Raw genomic sequence first — 27,483 nt, 5'->3', positions numbered from 1 at the left:
GGATATCTGCATGATGACTGAGATATGCAGCAACACTAGAGGTTCAAAAACCATCAGGAACTGGATGAAAAAGCTGTGAGGGTGATAGAAAGTTTTCCTGCAGCTGGAAAACATCAGAGGTACTTGGGAATTCAGCAATAGTTTGGTCCTACTTGGCCGGTCAGGAGGACAAAAGAAGATTGGTTTTTCAAAGTCATAGATTTTCAATTCAAAGTCATGATTTTTAAAAGTCATAATTTCACTAAGTAATTAATTCGTTTATAAATGTCACAAATCCAAACTAAATATTTAGGTTAGAGCTAAATAGTTAGCTAGCAAGCTAAACATTTAGTTCCAAATACATTTTGAACTCTGAGCTAGCTGGCTATTTAGCTAGCCAGTTAGCTCAGCGTCATAAACATTTGGCATGCTAAATATTTACCTCCAAAGTAAATAATTAGCTAGAACTATGCTAAATATCTAGCTAATATGCAAAAATAGCATGTTAGCTAGCTAGCTAATTATTTAGCTAGCTCAGAGCTAAACTTAATATCTAGCTAATTCAAAGTTATATATTGTTAAATAAATATTTAGCTTCAAACTAATTATTCAAGTTGCTAACTGAATATTTAGTTTGTTACTTAAATATTTAGCTTGAAATTGTGAGATTTGAATAATGAAAGAATTATGAAAATATGAGTTTGAGCCTCTGTGTTTTTCTCTGACAGCTAAATTATCAGTGTTAATTTTTGACTGTAGCTTTACATATAGGAGAGTTATAATTGAGGTTGTACGCTGAGAAACGCTCAGAAAGAACTAAAGAGGACAAACAGATTAAGAGAAGGCCCTGAGGCTCTGGAGCAAACCGCCTGCAGTAATCGGTCGAATGAGTCAGTGACCTCCTTTAACTCCCCTCTCATTTTTCCTCTTTATATCCACTTTTATCTGTAATTCTCATTTTCAATCAGCCTCATTGAATCAGTTGTGTTTCGTCAGATTTATTTTCCTGAAAAACTGGAAATTCAGAAGGTTTAAGGTGACAGACAGGCTAATAACAGCATCTCAATATGAAAATGTTTTAAATGTTCGTCTGAACATTTTGGATTCTGATTTCCTGTGACCAGTAAGTCAGCGCGGTTTAGATTAAACTCAAATCACGTTCGAGCGGCAAGTCACTAAAAATCATGGAAGCGGCCCAGGTAAATCATAAATATATTGATAATTCAGTCATGGTGCTCATCATCCATCAGCCAATCAGAGGAGACGTTTGTACCTGGGAGAGGCAACCTATTACGTGGCGTTTTTAGAAAACTGTAGGCGGCCATTTTACAGAAGAGCGATGGATTCAGCACGTTGAACTGTGATGCTGTGAGACTTTCACACAGTGTCTGAAAAATAAAGTCTTCATCCTCTTCCCACTTCCTGTCATCTTCTTTGGTGTTTCCGCCAGCAGTAACATCCGGTTGATCATGTGATTGATCATGGGATTAGAAAAAAGTGTTTCCATTGCCGTTTTGAAAATACATCCATTTTGATACAGTTGAAAAAAACCCTCATCCTAAATTTGCGTGTTTCCACGAAACAAATTTATTTCAGTTGGCTGGATGTCAGGCTACATGGAAACACAGCTACAGACACTCTGAGGTCTGTGAACAGGAGCGCCATCGGCTGATTCCTCTGAGCCACAGACGTCTGGATGGAGCGGCTCAAACTGCAGGTAAAGGAGCAGAAACATCCAGCTAAGAGAAAACATCTGGGGTTTTTACAGAGTATCATCAGCCTGGCGGGCCTCCAGGCTTTACCTCCCCCCCACCAGCCTGAGCATCGTTTACTTATTTTAACTTATACACCGCTAATAGTGATAGCAAAGACGGGTTAAGCTAGATTGATGTACAATAAAACATCAACGATGTTAGCAGACAATTATCTATTTAAAAAGAAAATTACATTTGATTTGACATACACAATGTACAGAGAGATTAGTTTCATTAATCCACTGCTGGATTTTCTTTGTCGTTTCCAAAATTTCCTGTCAACTTTGAACATTTTTAAGAGAGAAACCCGGTGGGGCAGCTGGCGGTCGGCCTAGCGCCCCCTAGCACCGGGCTGAGCAGGTTTTCTGGAGGAAACGCTGATTTGGTGGCAGCTCTAAGGAAATCCGTTTCCAAGTTTCAGTGTCGTCGTGTCGGCTGTGTGAAGGTCATGGCGACCTTGGGCTGGTTTCCACCTGGAGTGAAGCAACACCTCACACACGGCTTCAACAGCAGCAGAGAAAAACCGACTCTTCCTCATCAGCTCATCCTCTGGCTCTCTGACCACCATGTGGGGAGGGGGCTTGGATAAAAGCGAAGTAATTGGCCAATCATGCAGCAATCAGGGGCTTTTCTCTGCTGGACCACTGGAGAGAATTCAAAAGCTGCAGCCACTCCACCAACACACACGCACACACACACACCCCCACACACACACATACAGTGATGGTCCAGAATTGATAACCAGTAATCATCTGATCTAATAATAGATCAGAGCGAGCAATAGTACAGGAGCGAACACACTGCTGCTGGTCTCCATGTTGGGACCTAGATCATTCCTCTGAGGGAAAACCAGCAGCTGGACGACACAGCGCCTCACACACACACACACCCACGCACACCAACACACACACACACACACCTTTACTGACACTGAGCCAAGTCCTGTTACCGGACGAGAAGCAGTGACATAACAATAATGACATAAGGATGCAAGATCAATAAACTTTATAATGAACATTTAACACTGGAACTGGAAGACATTTTAAATATCATTTTAAATATAAGTATAAAAAAAAAATCAGATATAACATTTTACATAAATAAACAAAACAACAGAAACGACTAGGTTACACTATGTTGTTTTTGGTCGTTTTCAGGACAAAATGATTTATTAGACTTTTACAGGGCAACGTTGCATTATTATGTAATTATCAATAAATTACTTGATAATGGTCCCAAAAACAATCATTTATCTCAGTAATTACTTGGAAAATGGATCGTCCAGTAAAATGTCGTGCACAGCTTATTACTAAATATCACTAATGTATGTTATGTTCTTTTGACTTTTTTCTTACAATACTGTTCTATTAGAGTAAAAAGCTAAACATTTAGCTAGCAAGCTAAATACTTAGCTTAAGGCTAACTATAGCTTAAAGTTAGCTAGCTAAATATTTAGATTGAAGCTAAATCTCAAGTCATCGACAAAACTACAAGATTCTTCAACTAAAATGGAGCAGAAAAAAATCAAACTAAAAAGTTAAAATCAAACATTAAGAAAAAATAATTGCTCCTTCCAAAAAAATACTAAAACTTAATGACAATATTAGTCACAAAAAATAAAAAGAACACTAGAAAAGAGTTGAGCTGCAAAGAAGGTTGTATCTAAATGTTCTGATGGCCATTTTGTGGTAGGATGTGGTGTAGTGAGGTTGGTCCAGTGAACTGACCCGTTGGTAAAAATGCTTGTACTCTGGCTGGCTGCACACAGAGAAACTCCTTGTTTCCCTCTGAGAAAAGAAAACCGAGCGGAAACCTGAAATCTAACTGGAAACCTGATTAACACAAACTGGAACGGCGTGCTGTCCCAGTGTGCTGGGCATGCACCAGAGCATCCAAGCAGACTTCTAACTGAGAAAGACGGTGATGAAGACGCTGCGTCTTCCTCTTTAAGCGTTCAGACAACGCGTCCGATAATAACTCAGCTGACACGTCAAACCGTTTCCATTCAAACGGCGACAACATGGCGGCTCCGTCTGAACCGCTCAGCCTCACGTTTAACCACAGCAGCTTCAAACCGTTTCCTCATCAACACCCAGCAGCAAAACCAACCAAACGAAACCTCTTCCTCCTCTTCCTCTTCCTCCTCAAACATCTGATCAACACCTGATCATTTTGTTCTTCCCCTGATATTGACGCCTTCACATTTCCCCCCTTCTCTTCAGGGGAAAGTCATTTACCAGAGAAACAGTTTTCCAAACCAAACGTGAAAAAATAATCACTGTGCTTGTTCATTATGATTAAATGTGATTAACCGCTCATTTTCTTGGAAAGCTGAGTCCATTTTCACCAGGTTTGACCCAAACCCAGGGCCTACGGAAGCCCTGAAAGGCAAAAACACACTTTCTAACTCTGGTCAAATTTTCTTTTGACTTTACAAGTTATGTGCAAGTAAAACGAAAACAAAAAAATGTGCTTTAAAAAAAAAATTTTAAAACTACGTTTTTGTCCTTGGAATTTTTTTTTTTTTGAAGGTTAGATAAAAAAGCAAAATGTGCAAAATTTCATTAATTGTGTTTTTCTATTACTTCTGACTAAATTTCTTTAATTTGTATAGGGGGAAAAACCCACAGAGTGAAAAAGAAAAATGTGTGTCTTCTTTTTTTCTCACTGAAGTCCTTCAGTGAAAAAAACAACATTTCTGCTGTGTTAATCTGCTTTTCTTCTCATCTGACACAAATGATGTTTTTGTTTTGCTTTAACAATTTTTTTTTATATTTGTTGAATGAGAAGGAAAACAAGACAAAAAATACAATAGAAATATTCTTTTATTGTCCCACAATGTGGACATTTCAGTCTAACAGAAGCAAAAATGGCCAATAGACTTACACAAAAACAGAAGGTAAAATATATAAACCAAACGGGAAAAATTTCAATATAAATATTTAAAAAATACCCCAGTTCAGTGGAATGTGCAACTAAATTACACACATGAGACAAAAATGTCATGAAACTATTTTTTTTATTTGCCCTTCAGGACTCGAAAAACTTTTAAAAAAGATGTACTTTTCTGCTATATTGGTTGATGAGTGAGGGAAAAAAAAAAGTAAAATGAAAACAGAAATATCTAGAATATTTTTTTACAGCTCTGTGCTTTTAATAATAATTTGTTTATATTTTCTACAAACAAAAATCATTTTGGAAGAAAAACTGTAATTTCTGTGGCTTTTTTTATTCATTATTTCTAAGCAGCCGACAGACGTGTAAACAGGTCAGATTAGACTAAATACCTGACGAGCAGCACATCACCTTACATTTACCCATCTCTGCAAGCCAGCTTCACTAGTTTAAATGTAGACATTAAACATTAATACGTTACAGTTAGACTCTGATGAGCTAATTGCTTAATTACAGGCATTTTAAACTCATAAAATTTTATAAAGCACCTTTCAAGATATAAGAGTCCCAACAACGCATAGAAATTAATAAAATGAATATGTTCCAACTGGCTTTAAAAAAAAGAAAGAACAGAGCTTTGCATAAATAACTACAGTATCTAGTTTGGTGATACTTCTCACATGATAAAAACTAAATATTTGCAGACTTTCCACTGGAATGTGACTCCAAATTATTCATGGGAAATCAAACTAATGAAAGATTTTTTTGGAGATAATCTACCATCTCTTAAATTATCAGTAGGTTTAAATGAGCTAATTTATTAGCAGTAGCTCATTTCCACATCAATCACTTATTAATATTTGGAAAATAAACATCAAGTCTGAAAACATTAAATTGTTACGGACTGAATGGTCTGTTCTTTGTGTGGGAAATTAGTGTTTTTTGGTGTTGAATCCTGATGGCGTTGTCAGTTGCTATGACAACGAATCTGTGTGTAGCGTAGCGACGCAGAGAACGAGAAAAAAGTGGTTTTGAGTTGTTCAACTGCATTATTTCCCTTTGCTGTGGCGCAGTGCACTAGATTAATCATACTAAAATCTCCTGGTTTCAATAAGTTAACATAATTTATGTGCCGCGGCAAATAAAAGAATCGGCTTTTCGTTTTAATGCCTTGTGCGCATGCGCGAAATTTCCGGATGTAAACAATACATCACTTAGTGAAAAAGTTTCTGAAATAAATGGACTTTTCTGTAATATTCTTGTTTATTGAATTGACAGGTAGGCGCAATGCTATCAGACACAGAAACATCTGTACACGTTCTTACCGCTAATAAAGTGATGAGAGCCAATCCGTGATGCATTTCCTCTGGATATTAGCCAGCCAAAGTCCTCAGCGCTCCATGCTTCGTAGCAACGTTCCCTACCCCCCGCCCCCTTCAGACGGGATGTAATGGAAACTTCTCTCTACTGTTTTACCGCCTTTGTTTTCACGGCCTTGAATCCAACAATATCCGACAACCGCGGTTCTCCAGCGTGCGATCAATGGACCTTACCAAGCTCCGCCCACAACTGACCTAGAAAATCCCAGGTGGCCGCAAGTCTCACAAACAAAGCCTCGTGGCGCGTTGTTTCTATGTAAACATGGCGTCTTCCACTTCGACTGAGTCTCTGCAGTGTATTTCTGACTGGATTAGTGCATCATTTCTACCGGATTTTCACTATATATCAGCTACTACAATGGACAGAGGAACTAACAAGTTCATGTCATCTTTTTTGGATGAAATCAAGGTGTTTGAGCCACGTGATGCCTCCAACATTGTGCATGTCACACCAAAATGCTTTCACTCAACGAGGAAAACAGCAGATCCACACACCCTCTACATCAATATAACTGTGGACAAGATCACTGATGCCTATTGATCTTACAAGGCTGGGTAAGTCGGCCATTCATCGTTTTGTAGGTTACTTTTGAAATCAGTGGGTGATTCCTGTGGTTTGTTGGCAAATGTTTGATACACTGTACTTGGTGCTAGAGTGGCTAACACGAGTAACAGTTTAGTCCAAAGCCTTTTCTGCTAAAATAAAATCTTTAGTGTATGTCAGATACAGATACATTGCATATTGATCTGTTTAGTTAATGTAAGACTGTGTAGCAGACAGGCTTCAAGGTGTAGAAGTTGTATCAGTTCTGCCATTATGCTGTACTTAGCTAACGGGGAGCTAAGTGTGTTTGTGAGACGGCCACGCACGTGACCACGTAGAATGGGCATCAGCCAATGAAAAGCGGCCCCTGTGGTAAGGTCCATGAAGTGGAAAGCCTCTTTGCACGACGGCCACAGAGCACCTGGATGTTGAAGGCATGACGTTATACGTTACAAAGCGGCCAATACAGGAGCGCCATTCATTGTTCTTGCTGCTTATTGGCTGAACCTCCAAAGAGCGAAGGGCTGTTAGCTTGTCTAGTAGTCTTAGGACGTTTTCCATTGTACTTATTAATGAATATTATGGAATATTTGCAGTTGGAACCATTAAAATATGTTGTTGAAGGTGTTTTTAGAGGCGGTCTGCAATGGTCACAAACAGCTGTGGTTTCCAACCCCCATTGTTCACTGTGAAGCATATATTTTTTAAACTTACCCATTTATATTTGACATATATTTTTTTATTATTTTGTCATTAATTAGAACATTCAGTGAAAATTATAATAAGGTGAAGAAAAAAAGCTAAGTGGGACTGCCCTCCCACTGCAAATTAAATATGCTTTGACTGTGTGAAAAGTTGATGATTTTCTCTAATTCTCTGACACTTGTTTTTATCGAATGGTTTGGCAGCCAATCGGTACAAGACAATAACAGGATGAAACCAATTATTGGTGTCAAACATTTTTAAGAAGATATTCTCTGCTCTCCAAATCACCCACTGCTCATGTCAGGATACTATTCAGATAAGCGTCAAATGAAAGCAGGCATGGTGTTCATCACTTAGTTTATCTGTTTTATTTTATTATATTTTCACTGATATTTGATAGCATCATGACTGTCTCTATGTTTGTCTTAAGTTTCCTCCCTGTGATATTAACCGAGGTTTTAGCTTCATGCTTTCCTCTCGGTGCTCCTCCTTCTCTGATAACTACTGCTAGTTCAGCTGATTGTTTGTTTTTCATGGCCTCTGGTTTTTATCATATCATGTGAAGCACTTTGTGTTGCCGTCGTGTTACAGCTGTCAATAAATAAACACTGATTGATTTAAAAGATGCTAAATTATTCTGCAGCCTGAACGCTCCTACGCGGGAAGATTTCACAGAGGGATCTTCACTCTGTCAGCCGCTTCTTCAACTCTTTCCCTTCAGGCTGTAATAACGGAATAAATCAATCATCTGAACGATCATAGCTTGAACACAGCGCATAAACACGCCCGTCCGGAAGCACCTCGGACCAGGAGGCGGAGGAACAACGAAGGGAACAGACGGAAAGCAGAGCTGCACACACCGACTAACGAAGAGGCGATAAAGGCGGCACCAAACGCACGGCGGTGGCGTGAAAGTAAATGATGTCGGGTTTAATCAGCACAGTTAATCTTGATTATTTTTTGGAACGCCAACAGCTTCTATCTAAACTGGAATCTGTGCACATTCACCTTGTTTAGCGTAGAACAGATGGTTTCCGGGTTCTTCAGCTTCTAGTCAGTAAAGTAACAAACAAGTGATGAAGCGAACGGATCCTGAAAGATCAAAACATGTAAACACGTTTTCCTTTAAATCTCTACAAAATACAGGAAGTTGCTATATGTCAATAATTCCTTAAGACAGATAAAAAGTACTAGTGTGAACATGAACTTTTCATCAATATTGAGGAATTATTGACGTAAAACAAGCTCTTGAAAAGTTGTAAGTTAGTTTTTCTCATTTCTAGTGAACCAAGACATTTGCACTGGAAACTAAACAAAAATACTTGGTAAGATTTTGTATTTATGTAGCGTATTGACCCCAACACATTGGTTTGTACTAGTGATACCTCAGCACCACAATTCCAATAAAGAAGTATTGAATTGGAGCAGACAGGTTTGGCTCGTTTTGATCAGACAGACAGCAAAGTCCTAACTTCCTCTGTGAAGACATGTTTGTCTTTCTGCGAGGTTTTCCTTTCATCTGCTCATTATTCCTGCTTCTCTGCTGCTTGACTGCATTAATCTCTCATTAGCAGACCTCTCGTTTTCTCCAGAGCCCAACGTTTCGCACAGAGGCAGCCAGTGACGAAAAGGCCTCAGCGTTTCTGTCCAAGCGGAGGCATCTCCGGACAAACGGGGCGCGCGGCGGCCATTTAAAGGCCGGCAACAGCAGAACAAGGAGAAGTAATCAAGCCCAGCAGGGCTGACATCAGGCCAAGGAGACAGAGAGAGGAAGAGTGCACGTGAAACCGCGCCGCGCTCGTCGCAGGAGCAGAGGTGGCTGCCTGCTGTCTGGATGTGGAGTGAGTCAGAGCGCCACGCTGAATATGAATGACTCAACGCACATTAAGATGTCACCGATTGAATGGAGGCCAAGGCAACGTGGAGGAGGGACGCCTTAACCCCTTCCTGCCCGGCAATCATCAGGCCTCAGCCTGGGCACACAAGATGAAGGCAACTCGCTCTCTGAGGAGCGGCCATGTTGGTCATCCTCCTGTTAGGATGGCGGCCATGTTGCTCAGCTTCCTGTTAGGACGGCGGCCATGTTGGTCATCCTCCTGTTAGGATGGTGGCCATGTTGGTCATCCTCCTGTTAGGATGGCGGCCATGTTGCTCAGCTTCCTGTTAGGACGGCGGCCATGTTGGTCATCCTCCTGTTAGGATGGCGGCCATGTTGGTCAGCTTCCTATTAGGATGGCGGCCATTTTGGCCAGCTTCCTGGTAGAACGTTTGCATATCAGAGGCTTGTAATGAATGATCACTGTGACTCAAACTCTCCTTCCTCCAGCCGCTCACATCATTTACGTTAAAAACACTCGACTCTCTCCGAGAGCCGCCCAGACCGGCTGCCTTAAAGAGAGTCACTCATCGTTTCTCTGCTGCACCGTGAGGCAGCCAGGCTGCTCGTCCGTCCGTCCGTCCGTCCATCCATCCATACATACATACATACATACATACATATTCCTCTGAGAGGAGGTGTTCTGAATGTGCTTCTTTTATTTTGAAAGGCAACATCTTTCCTTCCTGTTTACCAGACTCCGCAGTGATAAACAGAGCGAAACTCCTTAATCAAATAAAGACTGATGCAGATGAAAGCGTTTGTGTTTATTAATGGTTGCTTTAGGGGCGTAGTGACCTCAGGGTGAACCGAGTTATAAATCAAACACGTGTGAAATCATTTGTGTCTGTGTCCACAGGAAGATTATCAGCGACACGGAGAACATCTAGCTTGTCCTCTTCCTCCTCCCACCAATTATCTCCATCATCCCCCTGACAGCAGCCTCCCCACACCCCACCGCCTCCCCCGCCCTAACCCACTGCCTGCCCTCTACCGCCCTGATCACACGCAGACCTTCTGAGGCTCCGATAGCTGAGCCGAGCAGCAGCCGAGGAGCAGAAATGCAGTGAAATGTAACACGGAGGACTGGGGTGAAAACAAGCCGTGTGGGTTCGATCTCAGACTCCCAGCTGACCCTGAGCTATCACAGCCATTGATTGGCTCATGTAATTCTGCTCTGATTTGGCTCAGCCAATCAATGAACTGCAGACCGACTTTCAGTGGATGTGGAGCCATTAAAGTGGGAAGTGGAAAAGCCAGCGTAGCGTTCTGTGGAGGGAAAGCGTTTTCACCGGATCATTTCAGGATCTGAGCGTGGAAGTCTTGAAAACTCCCAACAGGAGGATCTCAAAACATGTAAAAATCTAAAACGTTCAGGTGTTTGGACGAAAGTTACACGAGAACACATGAAGTGGTTGGAAACAAACTGATATGACAAGGAAATCCAGAGGAGGTCGGGGTCGATTCACAGTAGTCCAGTCCAGTTCACTTTAATCCAACTCCAGTCCGTTTGAATGGAGAGTCCGGTTTGCTTGGCGAGGTGTGAATGCTAATTGCCTACAAACCGTGGTCTCAGTTCGGTTGAAGTGAACTCTGGTTTGGTCCGAATGTTTTCGACCAACACCACTCCAGCAGCAGGAAGCAGACCATAAAGGGATTAGATGTTTAACATGGCCAGTTTTTGTGCAATCTGACTGCAGAAAGAGCCAACCCGCCTTTAAATTGGCCCGGTTGCCATGGTTACCCACTGCTGTTTTAACATTAGCTATGGTGTGATGAAATAAGTTATCCTACCAAACAGACATTAGTGAATAAGATACTGTATGTCCTAATGACCCAAATGTGTTAAGTGGATAAATGACAGGAAAAACCAAGCAGTCATTTTGACTGCAGGGAATTTCCTTCCAAAATAAAAGCACATGGTGGTTTTCTTACGGTCCTTGGTCATCCTTACAGAAAAACTCCCATGAATTTCACATAAAAAAACGAACATACAGCTGCAGCCATCAAGGCAGGTGGTAAACGAAGTAATCGGTGCAGAGACGCTGCACTGAAAATAAAACCTTGCAACTTTGTAAGTCATTTTATTTGCATAATTCTAAATAGTTTAAATGGTTGGGATAATATAATCCTGCTTTCTTTATGCAAGTGACATGTACAGTACAGCAGTTGCTGACACAAAGTGACGTTAACTGAAAATCCCTCTACAAAGCAAAGCATTCTGGGTAAATACAACCAAGACAAATGTCTCGTAGTGTTTAGCCAAAGACCAAAGAGAAATCCCCCAACTGTTCAAATCAGACACCACTCCATTTTAGCAGGGTTTCCTCCAGTGAATCATCAGTCTGGCGGGCACCAGGCTTCATTTGCCCCTGCCAGGCTTAGCATCATTAGTTTATTTTAAATAGGATTGTTTATACACCAGTAACAGTAAAGATAGATGAATCTAGATTTACAGTTAACGCATTGAACTGGCTGTGAACCAATTGCTCCATCGCTGCACCTGCACACTGACATCACACAATATTATACCAGATTACGATGCCATCCCATAAAACTTCAAATGTTTGCAACATTTAACATATTTCAACACAAAACCATGGTGGACTTAGTAAGTTTTCTGGGGGAAACTGAGTTTTGTTTCCATTTGGTGAGGAATGAAGTTGTGCTCAGTGTCTTCTTCAGAGGTTTTCATGTCTGTCTGGTACTGGAGATCCTCCCTCCCTCCACCATCACCATCTGGATGATCTGAGTTACAACGGCCAGACGGCCAGTTCTGCCTGTCCGAGGTAAAACCCAGCTGCCTGCAGCCTGCCATGCACCAACATGAAGCCACTTCATTCTCTGCTTAATTTAGCCATTGATTTTTTAAAACAGCAGATAGTGGGAACATCAGGCTGAGGTGTTTTACGGTCCTGCAGCCGCTGACAGAGTGAGCGAGGTGAGAGAGGGAGGACGATGCTCCTCCAGGGAGAACATCCCCGCCTGCTGCGGTTAGGACACCCAGGCCCGGTGTGGGACCGTCTTCCTGTCGCCGTCGGCAACCATGGCTCAGCTGTTGACGCCGCGTCATCAGTACTCAGCTGATGGAAGCACAGAAACCTAACTCTGTTTGGGGGAGGTGGAGGACACCGATAATATACCCGTAATTATCCATTTTACTCTTTACTTTATGGCTGTGACTTCCAGCAGCAGATGGTCGTTTAACCAAACACACCGCGATGTTCCTACACTGATCTGAAATGCTAAACGCACAAGCAGAATCAGCAGAAATCCGTCAGCGTCAGTAAAACTGTGAGGGAAAATCACCCAGTTTTTCTCTACTGTTTATTTATTCAGCCATCAGCAGCTAACATCTAGGAGAAAATTCAAAGCAAGTCTCTTCAGACCCGGTCCAACTGATCCTGGTTTTCAACAGGAAACCAGCTGGTTCTTTAGTTTTTATGAATTTAACTAAAATATCGTCACACAAACGTTGCCATTTTGTTTACGATGCAATGCATTCTGGGTGGATGACGCACGCTAGGTGCTAAAAAGCTCTAAAAAGCTAGCTGCGTCCAGAAAGAAGACTTATCTTTGCGGACTGAGTAATGGTCCGTCCTTTGCATTTGAACCAGAGCACTTTGAAATAGAAGGTAGAGAAGAAATGATGAGGAGAAATGAAGATGAGGAGGACCAAATGGAGGACGAAGAGAGAGCCGGTCGTTAAAGCCGGTGTTTGTGCTGCTGATGTTTGGAAATGCTAAAGCGGAGCTCCACTTTCCAACTCAAGCTATTGATGGTTAGCATCGAGATCAAAACATTGTGAAAAAGACGCTTCATTGTCACTTTAAGCAACCATTTATTATCTGCCAAACTGTTTGGATTTCATATTAACTCTAACTATCGGTGTTAGCTCCTGCTAATGGCCTAAACTCTAGTTATTGGCGTTAGCTCTTGCTAATGGTGTTAGCTCTTGCTAAGATAGTAAACAATAGATCATAAGCTGATCAGGTTTGTTTGTTTCAACATATCTCATGTATCACAATGGCACTTTTTATATGAGATATTATATTACGAAGACAATAAAGATATACAAGTTTTTCTGTATCAAAAAGCAGCAGTATTTAGGTTAATAGGTAAATTACAACATATTTAGGCTAATCTGGCTTTAAATAACTCAAACTAAACTGAATTAAAGCCACAAGAAAAGATATTTTCAGTTCAAGTCCATCACGCCTGTCTGTGGCATCAGAAGAGTAATTAGCATGTTAATAACTTTTCCGAATCAGTTGCTCGCTGCACAAAAGGACAAAACGATTCAATGGAAGGTCACAAGTTCCTTTTTCCATGTCATTAATCTTAAACTGACCAACACAAACCTCGGAGAGCATCGACTGAATGTGAACGTCAGAGAGAAATAAGATTAAGAGAAGCAGAATCTCAGCCTCCTGTGTTTACAATGAAAGAAATTAATTCTGTCAATAACAAAGATGGGAATGTAGAACAGAGTTACCACTCCACAGGAGAATCCACAACTGTTTCCAACAAAACAAAATTTTCTTCTTTTTACTGCAGCTTTTCGAACCAAAACAGAACAAAGTTTAATGTTTTAACCGCCTCATTAATTACACGCTCGCTTAAATCCCCGACGCAGAGCAAAGCAGCTAGAACCAGCAGAGTTACTGTCGTTTTTCAGCCAGTTATTTCTACTGCGTGCGTTGAATCAGTAGGAGACGCTGTGGACTCACAGGCGTTGGTGACGGCGAAGCTGTTGGCCGTTTCGATGTTGTCCACATGAGGCACCAGGTTGAACGGGGCTTCCGACGCGTTGGGGCTCGTGTTGTGCAGGAAGATGGCCAGGCGGAAGGCCGTGTACTCTTGATCCGTGTTTCTGATGAACAGACCACCTGCAGACGGGACGAAGAATATTCAGACCATTCAGCCAGGAAACAGCAGCAAAGAAACGACACAAACTGCAAAAACTGAAAAAAAACCAAACAAAAAAACTAAACTGTGGAAACACAAATCATCCAAAATGTAAAAACACCAAACAACTAAACTGTGGAAACAAAAATCTTCTGCTTCTGCCTCATTGAAATGGAGGAGGCGATTTAAGGACTCCTGTAATAATTTAAGCAGATTTTCATGTAAAATGCTCTCATCATTTTTAATTTAAAAAAAAATTTGCTTTCATAAAAACAAAATCACAAACACAGCAGTAAAACAAGCAGTTAAGAATCAACGCCCTGTCCCCAAAGTCTGATAAATTCAGATTAAAATCAAAACCAGCGATGGAAGATGTTGGAAAAGCAGCGGCTTCATGATGGAAATTATAAATGAAAGCACAGAAACGCAGGAATAAATGGACCGGAAGCAACGAGAGAACAAAATCTGCCAAAGAGGGGAGAAAACGGACTGGCTTTTAAAGAGCTGGGAAGGCGGATGGCGGCAGGAGAGACACGCAGGAACGATTGGGACAAATCTCCCTTTACTACGACTTCATTGTTGTGAAACTTTCTCTCGTTTTTTTTGTCTGGTATGATGACGTTTTCTTGTATTATCGTGATATTTTTCTAGTGTTATTTCAATTTTTTGTCGCACGACTTTATTCTCATACGAAGACGTTCTTGTATTATTACAATTTTTATTTTGTATTATGACTTTTTTTCTCTGATTGTTTCACCTTTTGTCGTATAACTTTATTCTCGTATTATTACAACAATTTCTTGAATTATTATATTTTGCTCTTATTCTTTTGAATTTTGGTGTAAACTTTATTCTCGGATTGTGACAGTTTTGTCGTATTATTGCAAGTCTTTTATCCTATTATTTTGGCTTTAATCTTGTATTTTTATGTCTTTGTTCTCATATTATCTCAACTTTTTTCATTTGACTTTCTTCTTGTGTAATAACTGTTTTTTTTGTGTCATATTTCTCATATTATTTAGACTATTCGATGAATAATTTGACTCTTTCATTGTATGACTATTCTATTATTACAAGATTTTTTTTGTATTATTCCAACTTTAATCTTGATTTATTAAGACATCTTGATTGTACCGTTTCTTTAATCATATTACAACTTCACCCTGACATTGTTATGATTACATTGTCATTTTATTTTGACTTTATCCTCATAATTAAGTTTTTTTCCCCCCCCAGTTTGAGTCTAATGCTTCCTGCACGCCTGTTTCTGTGTCCCTGCCTGTTTGTTGCTCGGCTGGATGAGGCGATGCCGTTCCTGCAGCCTCCTGCCGGATCCTCTGAGTGTTTCTGTTTCTTAGCTGAGCGCTACGTCAGCCTGGCGCTGCGGATCAGCCTCGTCCGCTTCGGTCTTCATCCGGAGACCCGAACTAAGCCGCTCGTGGTTGTGCAAATGTCACAGGTGTTAGAAGTGGTTTGTTTCATATTTTGAATTCAGACTTAAGGCAACATTTGCGCGGACGGGACAGTGTAAATGTCATTTAAAGCTAAATGTCAGAACGTTCTTTCATGGCTGACCTCTTTGAAGAAGGTAAAGCTCAGAATAATTCACTCGTCTTTACGCTCGGTTCAGGTTTCACCTGAGCGCACAGACGACCCCTGTTGTCTTCTGTGTTTCATTAGCAATGGGAGAAAATGAAACCCTCTGGTAAGTCTTAACAGTGCGCTGCGCATTTGGGTTTAGAGCGCTTCACTCTGATCCGCCTGAGTAAAACCAAGAGGAACTAGTAGTTGTCTTCAAAGGTTAGGAGGAACCCAGAGAAACATGGTGGTGGCAGCATCATGCTGTGGTCCAGAACCCAAGAACACAAGCAGCAACCAAGAAACCGATGCTAGAAAAATTAAATCATTAAAAAATGTAAAAGACATGAACTATAATGTAAATAAAACATTCTCCCCTGATCCGAACCGGCCCAAAGCATAACCAAACTAAGGGAATTTAACACAGACTATCGCCGTCATCAAAATGATCAGATCTGCTTACTGAAAATGAAAGGAAAACTTTGTTTATGTAGCACCTTCAAGACATTAACAATATTGTCAGTACATCCAATAGTTAATCCAGTAGAATAGTTTTGCATTTCATTTGCTAGGTAGACAAGTTAGCTGGACTTAAGATACATTAAAAGAATTGAAATTGTTTCAAATTAAATGTAAGATTTAAAGGAATCAGATCGTTTGTTTGTAACAGAAACTTTCCAGCCGTTGCCTTACTACACTATTCCACTTGATTCTCATCTCCCTTCAGAGTCTGTCTGGGATTTCTCCCATTGAGCTCAATTTCAATTCCTATTTGAATTTAATTAATTCCTCTGGTTGAATTTTAATTTAGTTTTAATCAGTGTACAGAGGGAGGAACGATGTGAGCGATTTTCTGAACCGTTTCAGGATTGCAGTCTGCTTATCGACTCTTTACTTGTGACATCAGGCTCTTCAGAAAGCGAACCACTCAGGCATGACAGACCTTAAAACAAGTTAGGTGAGCGCTAACTCCTGTAAAGCTGGTGACAGACGTACAGCTGGTCGCCTGATGTCACTTTTATTTTGCTGATTTCACAGTAGAAATGGTTACAGGGCGCTGAGCTGCACAAACAGACAAGGACGTAAACCAAATTTGATTCAATCATAAACCTTTTGACGAAGAAAGATGACGGCGATGGACAGCACTGGTTTATTCATGAATTTGCTGTGAACGTTTTTTTTTAGAAAGTAAGAAGATTAATGTTAACTTAATTTATAAGCATGATTCATAAGATACAATCAAATACAGCACTATGGAGAAGGAACCATTAATAATCATTAATGCAGGCTAAAAACCACCACCATTTAGCCTAGCATGCACGAAAAAACTGATTAGCATGTAGAATTTTGTACAGTATTAATTCTGCTATGATGCAAGGGGAAACCTTTGCATGAAATTAGGCAAAGTCAGTGATTTGATCAAACCAACAGTCAGAAGGGAGAAACTTTGGGTCGGTTTCTAAGCTAGCTAGCTACTACAGTTAGCTAGACAAGTTAGCTTAACTCAAACAAGTAGTAGCCATTAATAAACTGCCAAAAACAATTTAGGAAAATAATGGCAGTCCCTTCCATGCCTCTCTTCCGGCCTCCATCATGGCGGCTCGGCGTCGCTAGGTGACGTAGTTAGAGGTAGATACAGTTTAGTAATGGCAGCGGGTGAAATGAAAGGAAGCCGTTCAGTCCGTGTCGGCAGTTAAAGTCAGAGCAATATTTAAGCTCTTTGAGGTGCAGGCTGGTTGTTTACAGCACATTTCCGGTTAGCTTCACAGCTGAGCGCCACTTACTGACCATTAGCGGTCGGGTAAAACCAGATCCGATCGCTTCTCTTCGTTTCTCAACACCCGATGGTCCAGATCTTCTGTCCGAAGCAAAGCGCAGAAAAACCGGAGCGGCTCACCAGAAACCTGCTCATCTGCAGACCTCTCTGTCTCTGAACCTGAGGGGTTGTGGGTGAGAATCCCGGCGGAAGCGCTGGTTCTGCTGGGAGTTATGGTTTCCATTGGAGAGGTTCTTCCTGGTTCTGCTGCGTCTTCGATACGTCAGCACGAACCAACGAACTGAGCTGCTGCCATTTTGATTGGCCGAGCCGATATCGGCGTTAACGAGCATGTGAAGGGGTCTGTGTGCCTAATAAAGTGGCCTCCTTTGGTTCTGAAGAGGCTCCAAGCACGGCGGAGTACCTGTGATGCTGTGGACCGTTTTACAGACCTGGATCCTGTAGAGACGACCTCAAACAACCAACTAATAATCCAGATTTGAACTAATAATCCAGATTTGAACTAATAATCCAGATTTGAACTAATAGTTCAGATTTTGCTCTATGTGTCACATTTTCTAAATGTTTCATTTACAGAATGTGTTCATGTTTCATATTTTTTTCTCTTATTCATTTCTGTTCCAAATCCACGGAGTCATGATGTCGGAGGCTGCTGGACCTGGACCAGCCTGGACCTCCAGGTAAAATGCGAAGCGGAGTGCGTGTTGTGCGTGTGGTGCGTGTTGTGCGTGTTGTGCGTGCGTTGCGGGCGCAGGTCAGCCTGGGCCGACCGGAGGTTGCATAAGCTGCGTTATCTGGCAGCGGTTCGGTTAAACTAACGGTAATAAGCTGCGATTGTTGGTTTAAGCAAATATCTGGACGCGCACACTCACACGCACACCGGTTACATAAAGCTGCAGCCCGTAGAGGTGACGCTCTGCAACGAGCCCTGAACTTTGACCTCTCCTCTCCCCTCCAGTGGGTCGCTCTGGTAGTTGCGGCTCGTCGTTTCCCTCCAGCCTCTCTGTGGTTTTTCCTCTCGGAGGATTGGAGGTTTGTTTCTGATTTTAGAGGTGATCAACAGCTGGAGGTCACGCGCTGCCCTTCCCTCTCTAATGGAAACCATAAAGCTGTCACCTCTCCGCTCCCAGCAGGAGCTGCAAAGTGGTTAAACTGGAGGGAGACGAGTGGGACCCACACACACACAGAGAGAGAGTCACAGTTTACCGCTGTGATCTGCTGCAGTGGCCGCCTGAGCCCGCAGATACAAAGCGCATTAACCCTCCTGACTGCATCCTGGAGGAGCAACCCGAGCGCCGCCGCAGCCGCAGCCGCATGCGGGACGTCCACGCAAGCGAGCCGCACTCACCGATCTGAACGCTGCTGGGGAAAGCTCCCATCGCGAAGCCCGAGAACATCCACACCATCCAGCCACAGGGAGAAATCCTCATCTTGGTTCCGTGATTAACTGAAGAGCAACATCGAGCAGATCCTCTCCCTTCCTAGGGCAAAAGCAACATCCTTAAAAAAAAAAACAACAAAAAAAGAAAAAAAAAAACCAAACACCCCAAAATAAATCTAAAGAAAAATCTGCAAACAGCGTGTTGTTGGTGCGGAGAGCAGCGTGCGGGTTAAACATCCATGTCCGCTCCGGCGGCTGCTCCTCCTGGGTCCCCTCCGTCCGGCGCGGGAGATTTTTGCGCACAACAGCACCAAGATGAGGGGCGACGCGGAGATGGCAAGGAGGATGATGATGATGAGGATGAGGAGGAAGAGGAGGAGGGGAGGGGGCGGGCATCAGCCAGCGGCGGGCAGCGCGTCTGGATGCGGCGCAACTGGCAACACAACCGCAAACACACATGCGCCTTTTTTTACGGTACCGGCGCAGCCCGGAGGGGCGGCAGACACAGGGACCCTCCCCTCCCCCCCAACACACACACACACACACGGTGGGACCCCAAACTTCTTAAACTGCTGACATCAACACACCCAAACATCCTGGACGGACCGGAAACAGGCGGGACCGTCAAAGCACATCGTGACCATTTTACGTTTCTGTTCAAATAAATAAATACATTTTAACATCAGACAGTAAATATAGATATAAAAACTAAAACAAGAGTAAAATCTCCAAATCAACCAGAACCCGTGTGAAAAGTCTTCACACCCCTTGTTTTCCTCCCATGTTGTATTATTATTCAAATCACGAGCAAAGCACAGAAATGAGTTTAAAACCATTAAAAACTGGAAGACTGATTTTAAAAAATAATCCAATTTGGCTCGTGTTAATGCTGAGAGCGGGGACGATTGATTTTACCAACTGAGCCTCGTTTCAATCACAGTTCTCTGACTGTTTTATAAAACTCAAAGCAAACTGATGTTAAATACAGAAAATCACATTTAGAAATAATTATTCCAACATCATTTTTGGCGCCCCCTCCAGCGTGGCGCCCTTCTGACTCATTGGGGCGCCATAGCCACATTTTTTTTTTTTTAGCTAACACAATGCGTTTTTTCGCATTGTCCTGTGAAAAAACGCATCACAGTTTCCTAGAAAAGTTGACAGTCATTTGATTCTAGTTTTAACTGTGAAATAAATCACTCTTACCACTCTACACATCACAGATCTACGTTTTTAAAACTGAAGTATTAAAATATTTTATTAACCAAACAGGCATAATGTGAAGTTTTTGTCATCAGTAATGCCTTGTTTTGTATTCTTGACGTGTTTACAGACTGTTTGGTGGTTACAATCTGAGCTTCAAAATAAAAGCACATTTTAACGTCCGTCTTCCTTGTGTCGCCTTTCTTCTGTTTGATCTCCTTTATTTAACCAGATGAAACCCCGCTGAGGTTTCTAAGACGTCCTAATTAAAGCAATGAGAACATGTGGCGTTAGTTTGCTGCTCCACACAGAGACGATGACGATCTGAGTGATTTCTAACCTTCAACATTTATCCCCAAAAGGAGAAAACAAAGAGAAAATCCTAAACAGAAAAAATTCAGCCCAGACTTTACGCCAACTGAAAAAAACCCAATAAAACCCTTTTGCTCAGAAATTCTTTGTCGCTGAACAATAACTACATGCAGCATGAAGGAATGTTTCACTCCTTACCAAATTAATAAAAAATACAACAAAAAAAAAACATAGAGCCAACCAAAGAGCGGTGCAGTAAAATTGTTACTACTGCTGAAAACCACAAAGGAAGCAGCAGGAGGGTCCCCAGATGTTCCTGATGTTTTTAATGAACTCTTCCTGCCAAAAAGCGGACGCTTCTCCTTTAAGTGATGAGGTCAAAGTGCCAGTTAATCAGCAGCAGCTTAAGGAGAAACGTGTTGGTCCGAATCTGCAGCTCAACTCAGAATAAACGACATGGAACTGGAGGAGGAGGCAGGAAGTGCTGAAGCTCGGCACCGGTTCTGCTGATCCGGAGGTTTGCTGTTCCCTGCAGGTGGAGAACCTTTTCAAAATGAGTTATTATGAGAGAGAGAGAGGAAAGAGAGAGAGAGAGAGAGTGTCTGTTCCCCGCTTGAAGTTAGAAAACCAACAGAACGAGGCTGCTAGGCTTCAGAACTGTTTGATCCAAACAGACTGGAGCCGTTCTGCATGATTTTAGTTGTTTGTCCTAAAGAAACAAGGTGCAAATCAAAGCAAATTGGTTTATGATTCATCTTTAAGAAACTACAATACAAAAAGAAAAAAAAAATTAAACGTTGAGAGGAAATCTGAAACTAAAGTGGCTCTTGCCACACTGATCCGATACTTACACCGATGTCATCAATCGATCATCACCTCTGCCAAACCGAACCGTCTGAAGACTCAAACGGTTCTGAAGAAGACGGAAACAAAAACAAGTGAAATCAGAAACATCACAGATTCTCTTACTCATTTCTACCTCCAGTCAGACGGAGAGGAAAACTTTCATGTTTTCGCCTCTTTGTGGCGAATAAAAATCCACAATTTGTTTTTACGCCAAATAAACGTTTACTGTTTTTGTCCTACTGAGTCTCCAAATGATTCATCGTGTTTGTATATTCATGACGTCACCAAGCCTGGTGTTTTCTCAGAGTTTTGTGCTGTTGGTTCCAGTTCTTAGAGGAATAAACAGCTCAGGCAGAAGATGACATAAAACGCCGTCTTGGCTTGTTCAGAACCCCTCCTAATCCCCAGACTAAACTTTCCAGGAGCCGATCGATAAAATAAATGTTTGCAAACCGATTCAGAGCAGAAGTATCGGATCAGCAGCTCTATGCGGAGCGGCTGCTGCTGCTCACAGAGTGCAAACACTCCAGAAGTCCATGACTCGGCGCAGATCACTGCGACGTGCAGGAACAAAGTTGCAAACATCCCATTTCTGCTGCGCGCGTGCTTTTATTCTGAAAGAAAAACAACAGATTAGCCACCGTCGCGTGGGTCAGAGGAAGCAGCAGCGCGTTGCATGTCGCCCGGGTTGCTCTGGACCAGCAGAGATGCTGAAACGGAGGCGATCTTCTTCGGTCCTGAAGCCGTGAAGAGGAACTTCCTGCAGACGCTCCAGCTCCTCACATTAGAGGGGAAATTGAATCTGCTGTTCCAGCTGCCAGGTTGGTGCTGAATGGCGGTGCAGCTGTCAGGGCACATTTCAGAGGTCTGCTGTGACTGAGCAGCATGGAGCAAACGCATTTATCAGGACGACAGGCAGACATCTCCTATGAAGTGGTTTGCCGACACAAGCAGCTCTGAAGCCTCCTTACTCTGATTTATGGAACGACTGAAACTCGGAAAACAACAGAAAACTCATCATCTGCTGCAGAAGCACGAATATATAATATTTAAAGTGTGGCTGAGTGTTTCCCCTCCACGCCTGCACACACACACATACACACCCAAACACTACACACACACAGAGCAGCGTTAAATATTACAAAACTATGAGGCGTTCGTGGGACGTAGTTTATCAAGGTTTCAAGTTCAGTGAAGCTAACAAACAGGAGGGCTCCGTTTACTACAGTAAAATATATATTAAAATAAAAGCTGAAACCAAATCTACCCTCATTATTCTCTTTAATGTTTGATTTACTATTTTAGGTACAAGCTAGCATAGCACTGCAGTCCAGCTGGCTGCTGCAGGACGCTAGAAAAGTTGAAGTTTAAAAAATTTTATAGCTTCACATTTTGCCTTAATATTCTGGTTTATTATTATTATTATTATTATTATTATTATTATTAATATTCATTAAAGTTTTTTTTAGCACTTAGTCAAATCCTGTGAAAGCTACATGGATGCTAAAGCTAGCTGGGGCTTTTTAGAAAAAGGCCCTTTTTTCCCCCCAAATGTACACTTTTTTGGCCCTGGCGCTAAATAGGGTTAGCTTGTTAGCATAAGCATTAGCAGGTTAGCCTACGTCCAAATTACACTACTGACGGAGCTTCAGAACAACTGAAGATAAAAACGACATTAAACATTTTTGACAGTTTTTACTTAAATTCACTAAAACGGCAATAAAATAATGTTTACCAGCTAAAGAGAGAACCAGCAGCCAGATGCAAGCCACACAGATAACGCCTCACTGGCATGAAACGACTGTGCAGGAATAAATCTGTTTGTTTTTATCTGAACTGCATTAAAATGAACTAAACTGAATTCATGTTCATTTGGACCAAACTGGTTCTAAATAAAAGCGTCTAATTTTGGACCAAAGCAGCTTAAGATGACACTTTGATGATTTTCACATAAACCAAATTAAATGTTATGGAACTTTTTTTTTTTTTTTTTTAAAAGAAAGGTTTTAGAAAAATGTAAAGAGGAACTCATAAGCATTAAAGTGCCTCTATGAATGAAACGTGTGTGTGTGTGTGTGTGTGTGTGGACCGCTGCCATGCCGCGGTGCTGAGCAGATGGTCGGCTGCAGCAGGTTTTCCTGCTCACATCAGGGTGACACTCAGAGCTGTCAGGGAATCCCGAACCGCCGACACGTTGCAGGTGTTTGGATGCCAAGGTGTGCTGGTTTGTCACCCGGGAGAAAAAAAACCACAAAACAAAACCCAACATGCTGTTTTTCTGCAGCGCTTGGCAGTTCCAGTTCTTGGCTTCCTGTGTTTTTTTTTTTTTTTTTGGTTTGTTTTGTTTTTTTAAGTTCTTATTAAAACCGTCAATGGTTGGAAAAAGTGTGAAATAAAAGCACGAAGGTGAACGAAAAGCAACTGGAATGAATAAAACCTGAGAAGTTAGAATAATATAAATCCTTGATCGGTAGTGGTGTGGGCTTTTTTTTTTTTACCTTCTCTGTTCTGATTACGTTCAGAGGAAAATGTTACGCTTTCAGGAGGTGAAGGACTGAGGCGAAAATCACGAATCAGTAACAACACACTGAAACTAAAACGAGGAAGACGTGGATGCGGAAAACAAAGAGATGAATGCTTCCAATAATAAGAGATGAAAACTCAAATAATAGCCTTCAGACTATTTATTAGTCTGAAGTAGAATAGACTAAGAACTCTGAGTCACTGAGGCATAAAATGTTCCTAAATTAATCCAATTCGATTTAAAATATTTTATCTCAGGAAAAGTAAATGACATCATAACTCATATCATCCACGTCTGATGCTGTAGACAGGAAGGGTCTCCTCCAGTAGCAGTCAGTTTTCCAACAACTCTAAAGAAGCCTCTGACTGAAAACTATAACAGTAGTCTTCCGACTAAAGACTAGTAGCAACTGTTAGTTTTTAGCATGTTAGCATGCTAACACAATAACAACTCAACATCAAATATTCCACAGCAACACGTCCTGGCTGACATCATCAACTGTTAGCAGCTGTTAGCAGCTCTGCTAATCCGCCTCCTTTGCATTTGCTGCATCTCTTTAAATCTCTGTCTGGCCGTCGACCGAAAAAAAAAGAACAAAAATAGAAAAAAAACCAATCAGAGCTGACGTTACTGCAACACGAGAGACACAAAACGACTGAATGGATGTTGAACGTGATGAAGCAGATCTTTAACAAACGTTCTAATTTATCTGAGGAAACGTTTTGATCCCGATGCTAACAGAGTCACACACCGGAACAGCAGCAGCACAAACTCAGGTTCTTCTCCCAAATATCTCTTCTTCATCTGTTTCCTCTTCATCTTCATTTCTGCTAATTCACACTGAATTTGCTGGATGTTACCTATAGCGCAAAAAAAACTGCTGTTCTGACTGGACTGAGCTAGCGCTGCTAACACCTAGCACACATCACATCAAATAGGCTATACAGGCTTTTGCATGGCTCAAATCAAACCTGATCTGAGTCCGATAAAACTACGAGCAAACTGAAGCGCAGCCTGAAGCGGCGCCTCCTGCAGGCCGGAAATGAATGAGAACATAAAACAGATGAAATGTTTGTGCTGCAGCAGGATTAGCTCTGATGCTGCATCAGTTTGTGGTTTCAAACAGCCACCAGCAGACCCAGTGCGACCGTCGTAGCAGCCCTGCTCTTCCTCTGGCTGCTGCCTGCTGGCTGAGTGTGTGTGTTGGTGTGTGGGGGTGTGTGTGTGTGTGTGCAGGTATGTGGCTGTGTGTGAGAGCCGCTCTGTTATTTGTAATCAGCTGCTGCTGCAGGCGCAGGAACTGGGCGCTGTAAGAAGGCAGCGGTGCTGGTGGTTTATGATAAATAGCCTTTTCTTGCCTCAAAGCCCATAACACGCACACACACACACACGCACACACACACAGCCTCCTCTGTGAACTCACACTCATGACATTTGCTGGGGCCAGATTCATTTGTCGTACCCAGAGCCGCCTCCTGTTTTCCCATCAACCTGAGTCGCTCCTTCCTCCAGCGGCTGTTTGCCGTCGACATCCTTGAAATTCAAGACGAGCCTCCAGGAAGCGAGGCTTTATTAACTTTACCTCACATAAGCTTGTTCCGGTGATGGCATGTAGCTTTTGATGCAGCCCAGGAGATGTGATGTTACAGACCTGCTGAGGGGAACATTTCCACCGAGTCCCCCCCTCCACACTGAGTCAGGATCGCCGTGGCGGCTGAATGAAGCCGGACCTCAGAAAATACAAGAACCTCAGAGAGGAGGGAGAATTCTGTCTGCTGCTTTACAGGTAGCGCCAGGCTACGCTATGCTACAGCATGCTATAGTAATCTTAGCTATGATTTGGTTTGGTCTTACAGAGTATGCTATGGTCTTTCCCAGCATGGCCACTGATATCCTCCATAAGAAAGGTAAGTTAAGAGCTAAACCAGCTGGTTTTGACGTTTTGACCAGGTTTTGTCTCTGGCCACTCAGCCAAAGACATTTGTCCATCTTCTGCCATTTTGTCCCAAACTCTTGAGCGAGAGTGACATCCGATCTTGTGGAGGCTGCAGTTATCTCTGCTGCTCCTCCACATGTTTCCGTCACATTTTGTCCTTCCATTCAACTTTCTCTCAGAACATCTTGATCTTGGTCGGATGTAATATTAACATTTTCTGAGGGAATCTGAATTCTGATTTGTTTTACCGGCTTTATGCCAGAATCATCAAATCTAACAGAAATAATGTGAACTCACAAAGTGGTAGTGTGGTGGGGTTGCTCTCTTTAAGCTCGTCGAGTTAATAACATCAAATATCAGAGTGAGTTTTTGAAATAAGCCAGCAGTCTGATGACCTCATGGTTTCTCCAGTAGCTCCTGCAGCAGTGCTGGTTTACGGTGTAAACCAGCCGCTGTGAGTTAGCCTCCCTAACGCCCGGCCCAGACTGTTAAACCTGTTGATTCAGATGTGATGGCTGAAGTGAGGCGCCGCTGCAGCGCCTCCTCCATCCGTCGTTCTGAACTCCAGCCTTTCATGCGCCATGCTCTCGGTTGCTCTGTGACGGGCGAAGGTGGGCTGAGGGAGAATGAAAGGCATCATTATTGTGCTGAGTGTGACTCACGCTATGATTCACTGTGGAGCTGCTGAACAACAACACCATGTGACTTCAGAAGGTTAACCTGTTTGTATGCAGCCCACCTTTCTGTCCCGACGGCGCAGCGCCGAAAGGTTACATCTGCTTCATCTCGCCTTTGTTAGCCTAATATGTCCTGCGCTACTGAAGTTAGCGCGTTTTTATCAGGGTTTGTTGGTCAGACAGGAGCTTCTGTCAAATGTTTGTGAGGTCACAGTTCATCATGAAAAAGTCTTCATCCTCTCACAGATTTATTGTTTTTCTCACACTTGGGGTGTTTTCTGGTGAACTACGGAACCAGAACTTCAATATCGGTTCCATCTGCAGCTGCTGTGGTTCTCCTTCTCTCTGCTCTGTGTCAAACCAACCAAACCCTTTGAGCAACCTGTTCCCCTCCTGACCTGTGGGGGCGCTGCACCAAGAACCACTGAAGGAAACGACACAAAAACCTCTGAAGACGCTGAGAGCAACTTCCTTCCTCACCAAGTGGAAACAGGAATGGAGGCATCAGATTTTAGTGATTGGAGGATTTCTCTGTGGTCTTTGGTTAAAAACCACGAGCCATTCCTACAGCTAGCGCTAGGCTAGCACGTTTGTTTCGGTTGTATTTATGCCCTGCGCTGTAGTCCACTTCCTGCTTTTGGAGCGGTCTCTGCTCCGCTTGGCGTTCATATATGCATTCAAACCGAACCAGAGTTCACTCCAACCAAACCCAGACCCAGGTTTGAAGGACCAGAGGTCAGAGGTCGATTAGTGTTCACACCTCGCCAACTGAACTGGACTTTCTAGACAAACGGACTGGAGTTGGATTAAAGCGGACTGAACTGGACTGATGCGAATGCAGACAAATATTCTTCAGGACATTACAAAAACAAGTCTTTAACATCTCTGTGGAGGAATTTGGACTCTTTCCTGAACTGGTTTAAGCTCACCTCACAGCCTTTCATTCAAGTCTGGACTTTGACTAGGCCACTCCAAAACCCTCTCTCTCTCTCTTTTTTTTTTTTGCTGTTCAAGTGAATTTGCTGCTGCGGTAATACCATTGTGCTTCATCCTAACTCCCATACTCCCAAATATTAAAAAGACATATTTGTGTTTTTTTTCTGTCAAGCAGATGTTAAATTTAGAAGAGACAGTTAAAGATAGTGCATCCAATCAATACAAATATTATTATTATTGATGAAATGGGACATAACTTCAACTACTGCTGGG

The 27,483-nt window shown here is 42.3% G+C and overlaps 1 protein-coding gene across 3 annotated transcripts in view; it reads right to left on the bottom strand.

Annotated features, from left to right (window-relative positions):
* gria4b (glutamate receptor, ionotropic, AMPA 4b) overlaps positions 1–19,261 on the bottom strand; it is a 92,358-nt gene extending 73,097 nt beyond the window's left edge. Inside the window, exons 1-2 of one of the 3 annotated variants that reach the window (XM_032576101.1) lie at positions 18,744–19,261; positions 13,863–14,021 (exon numbers count right to left, since the gene is read on the bottom strand). In XM_032576101.1, the coding sequence (XP_032431992.1) occupies positions 13,863–14,021; positions 18,744–18,825 (241 nt within the window). In that variant the 5' untranslated portion in view covers positions 18,826–19,261. The remainder of the gene's footprint in view (positions 1–13,862; positions 14,022–18,743) is intronic. The other 2 variants (XM_032576099.1, XM_032576098.1) reach the window with 2 other exon arrangements.
* Between the last annotated feature and the right edge of the window lie 8,222 nt (positions 19,262–27,483).

Source organism: Xiphophorus hellerii, chromosome 11, assembly GCF_003331165.1.
Source record: "Xiphophorus hellerii strain 12219 chromosome 11, Xiphophorus_hellerii-4.1, whole genome shotgun sequence".
NCBI classification, from domain to species: domain Eukaryota; kingdom Metazoa; phylum Chordata; class Actinopteri; order Cyprinodontiformes; family Poeciliidae; genus Xiphophorus; species Xiphophorus hellerii.
The sequence above is the reverse complement of the archived record's forward strand: the minus strand, read 5'-3'. Positions and strand labels throughout refer to the sequence as shown.